The sequence below is a fragment of the Numida meleagris genome, unplaced genomic scaffold (genome assembly GCF_002078875.1).
Source record: "Numida meleagris isolate 19003 breed g44 Domestic line unplaced genomic scaffold, NumMel1.0 unplaced_Scaffold1204, whole genome shotgun sequence".
Classification (NCBI taxonomy): Eukaryota; Metazoa; Chordata; class Aves; order Galliformes; family Numididae; genus Numida; species Numida meleagris.
Genome location: NW_018362992.1, coordinates 1 through 1,692, shown reverse-complemented (window position 1 = coordinate 1,692; position 1,692 = coordinate 1). Strand labels below are relative to the sequence as shown.

The following is a 1,692-nucleotide window of genomic DNA, read 5'->3' as shown; positions in this document are numbered from 1 at the left end:
TCCCCTCGGAAGAAGTAGGTGGCCCCGCTGGGCAGCCAGAGCAGCGCCCAAAAGACCCCACAGGGTCCTGGAAGGTCCTCAAAAAGCCCCCAAAAGGTCCTGGAAGATCCCTAAAGAGGCCCCCAAAGCCCACAGAAGGTCCTGGAAGATCCCCAACAGCCCAGAAAAGGTCCTGGAAGGTCCTGAAAGGTCCTGGAAGGTCCAGAAAGGTCCTGGAAGGTCCCGAAAAACCCCAGAAATCCCCAGAAATCCCCAGAAAAAAGGTCCTGGAAGGTCCACAAAATCCCCAGATATCCCCAGAAATCCCCAGGAAAAAGGTCCTGGAAGGTCCCTCCAGGTCCTGGCAGGTCACAGCACGCACTTGTCCCCTCGGAAGAAGTAGGTGGCCCCGCTGGGCAGCCAGAGCAGCGCGGCGTCCAGGCGGGGGGGCAGCCCCCGGCCCAGGTCCTGCAAGGTGCGCGGGTAACCGGGCTGCAGCGCCGCCTCCGAGAACACCCAGTGCCGCTCCCCTGCGCCACGACAAACCAGTAAGGACCAGTAAGAACCAGTACAAACCAGTAGGGACCAGTAAGAACCAGTACGGACCGGTAAGGACCAGTACAAACCAGTAGGAACCAGTAGGAACCAGTAGGAACCAGTATGGACCAGTACGGACCAGTATGGCCTGGTACAAACCAGTAGGGACCAGTAAGAACCAGTACGGACCGGTACGGACCAGTAAGAACCAGTATGGCCTGGTACAAACCAGTGCAAACCAGTAGGGACCAGTAGGGACCAGTAAGAACCAGCACAGACCAGTAAGGACCAGTACAAACCAGTAGGGACCAGTAAGAACCGGTACGGACCAATAAAAACCAGTATGGACCGGTACAAACCAGTACAAACCAGTAGGAACCAGTATGGACCAGTACGGACCAGTACGGACCAGTAAGGACCAGTACAAACCAGTACGGACCAGTACAAACCAGTAGGAACCAGTAAGAACCAGTACAGACCAGTAAGGACCAGTATGGACCAGTACGGACCAGTACAAACCAGTACAGACCAGTACAAACCAGTAGGGACCAGTAAGAACCAGTATGGACCAGTATGGACCAGTACAAACCGGTACAAACCAGTAGGGACCAGTAAGAACCAGTATGGCCTGGTACAAACCAGTAGGGACCAGTATGGACCGGTACAAACCAGTACAAACCAGTATGGACCAGTAAGAACCAGTATGGACCAGTACGAACCAGTACGGACCAGTATGGACCAGTACAAACCAGTACAAACCAGTAGGGACCAGTATGGACCAGTACGGACCAGTACAAACCAGTAGGAACCAGTAGGAACCAGTAGGAACCAATAGGAACCAGTATGAACCAGCATGGACCAGTACGGCCCCAGTACACACCAGTATAAACCAGTATGGACCAGTATGAACCAGTATGGTCCAGTCTGGCCCCAGTACAAACCAGTACGAACCAGTCTGGCCCCAGTATGAACCAGTATGAACCAGTATGGACCAGTCTGACCCCAGTACAAACCAGTACGGCCCCAGTATGGCTCCCCCCGTCACCCCCTGTGACCCCGTGACCTCTGACCCCTGACCTTTTCAAAACAGGAAGTGCCCGTCCTGGCACCCATAGGCGGCAGCCATCTTGGATTTCACCCCCCAAACCCTGCCCCACTTTGACCCCCCAGGACCTC

General features: G+C 55.0%; 1 protein-coding gene across 1 annotated transcript; it reads right to left on the bottom strand.

Annotated features, from left to right (window-relative positions):
* Positions 1–6: 6 nt before the first annotated feature.
* Positions 7–1,686, bottom strand: LOC110390514. The gene is made up of 2 exons (XM_021381907.1): positions 313–1,686; positions 7–249 (listed from the first exon to the last, which is right to left on the bottom strand). The coding sequence occupies exon 1, from the start codon at positions 1,369–1,371 to the stop codon at positions 349–351; it is 1,023 nt and encodes a 340-aa protein (XP_021237582.1). The 5' UTR covers positions 1,372–1,686; the 3' UTR covers positions 7–249; positions 313–348.
* Between the last annotated feature and the right edge of the window lie 6 nt (positions 1,687–1,692).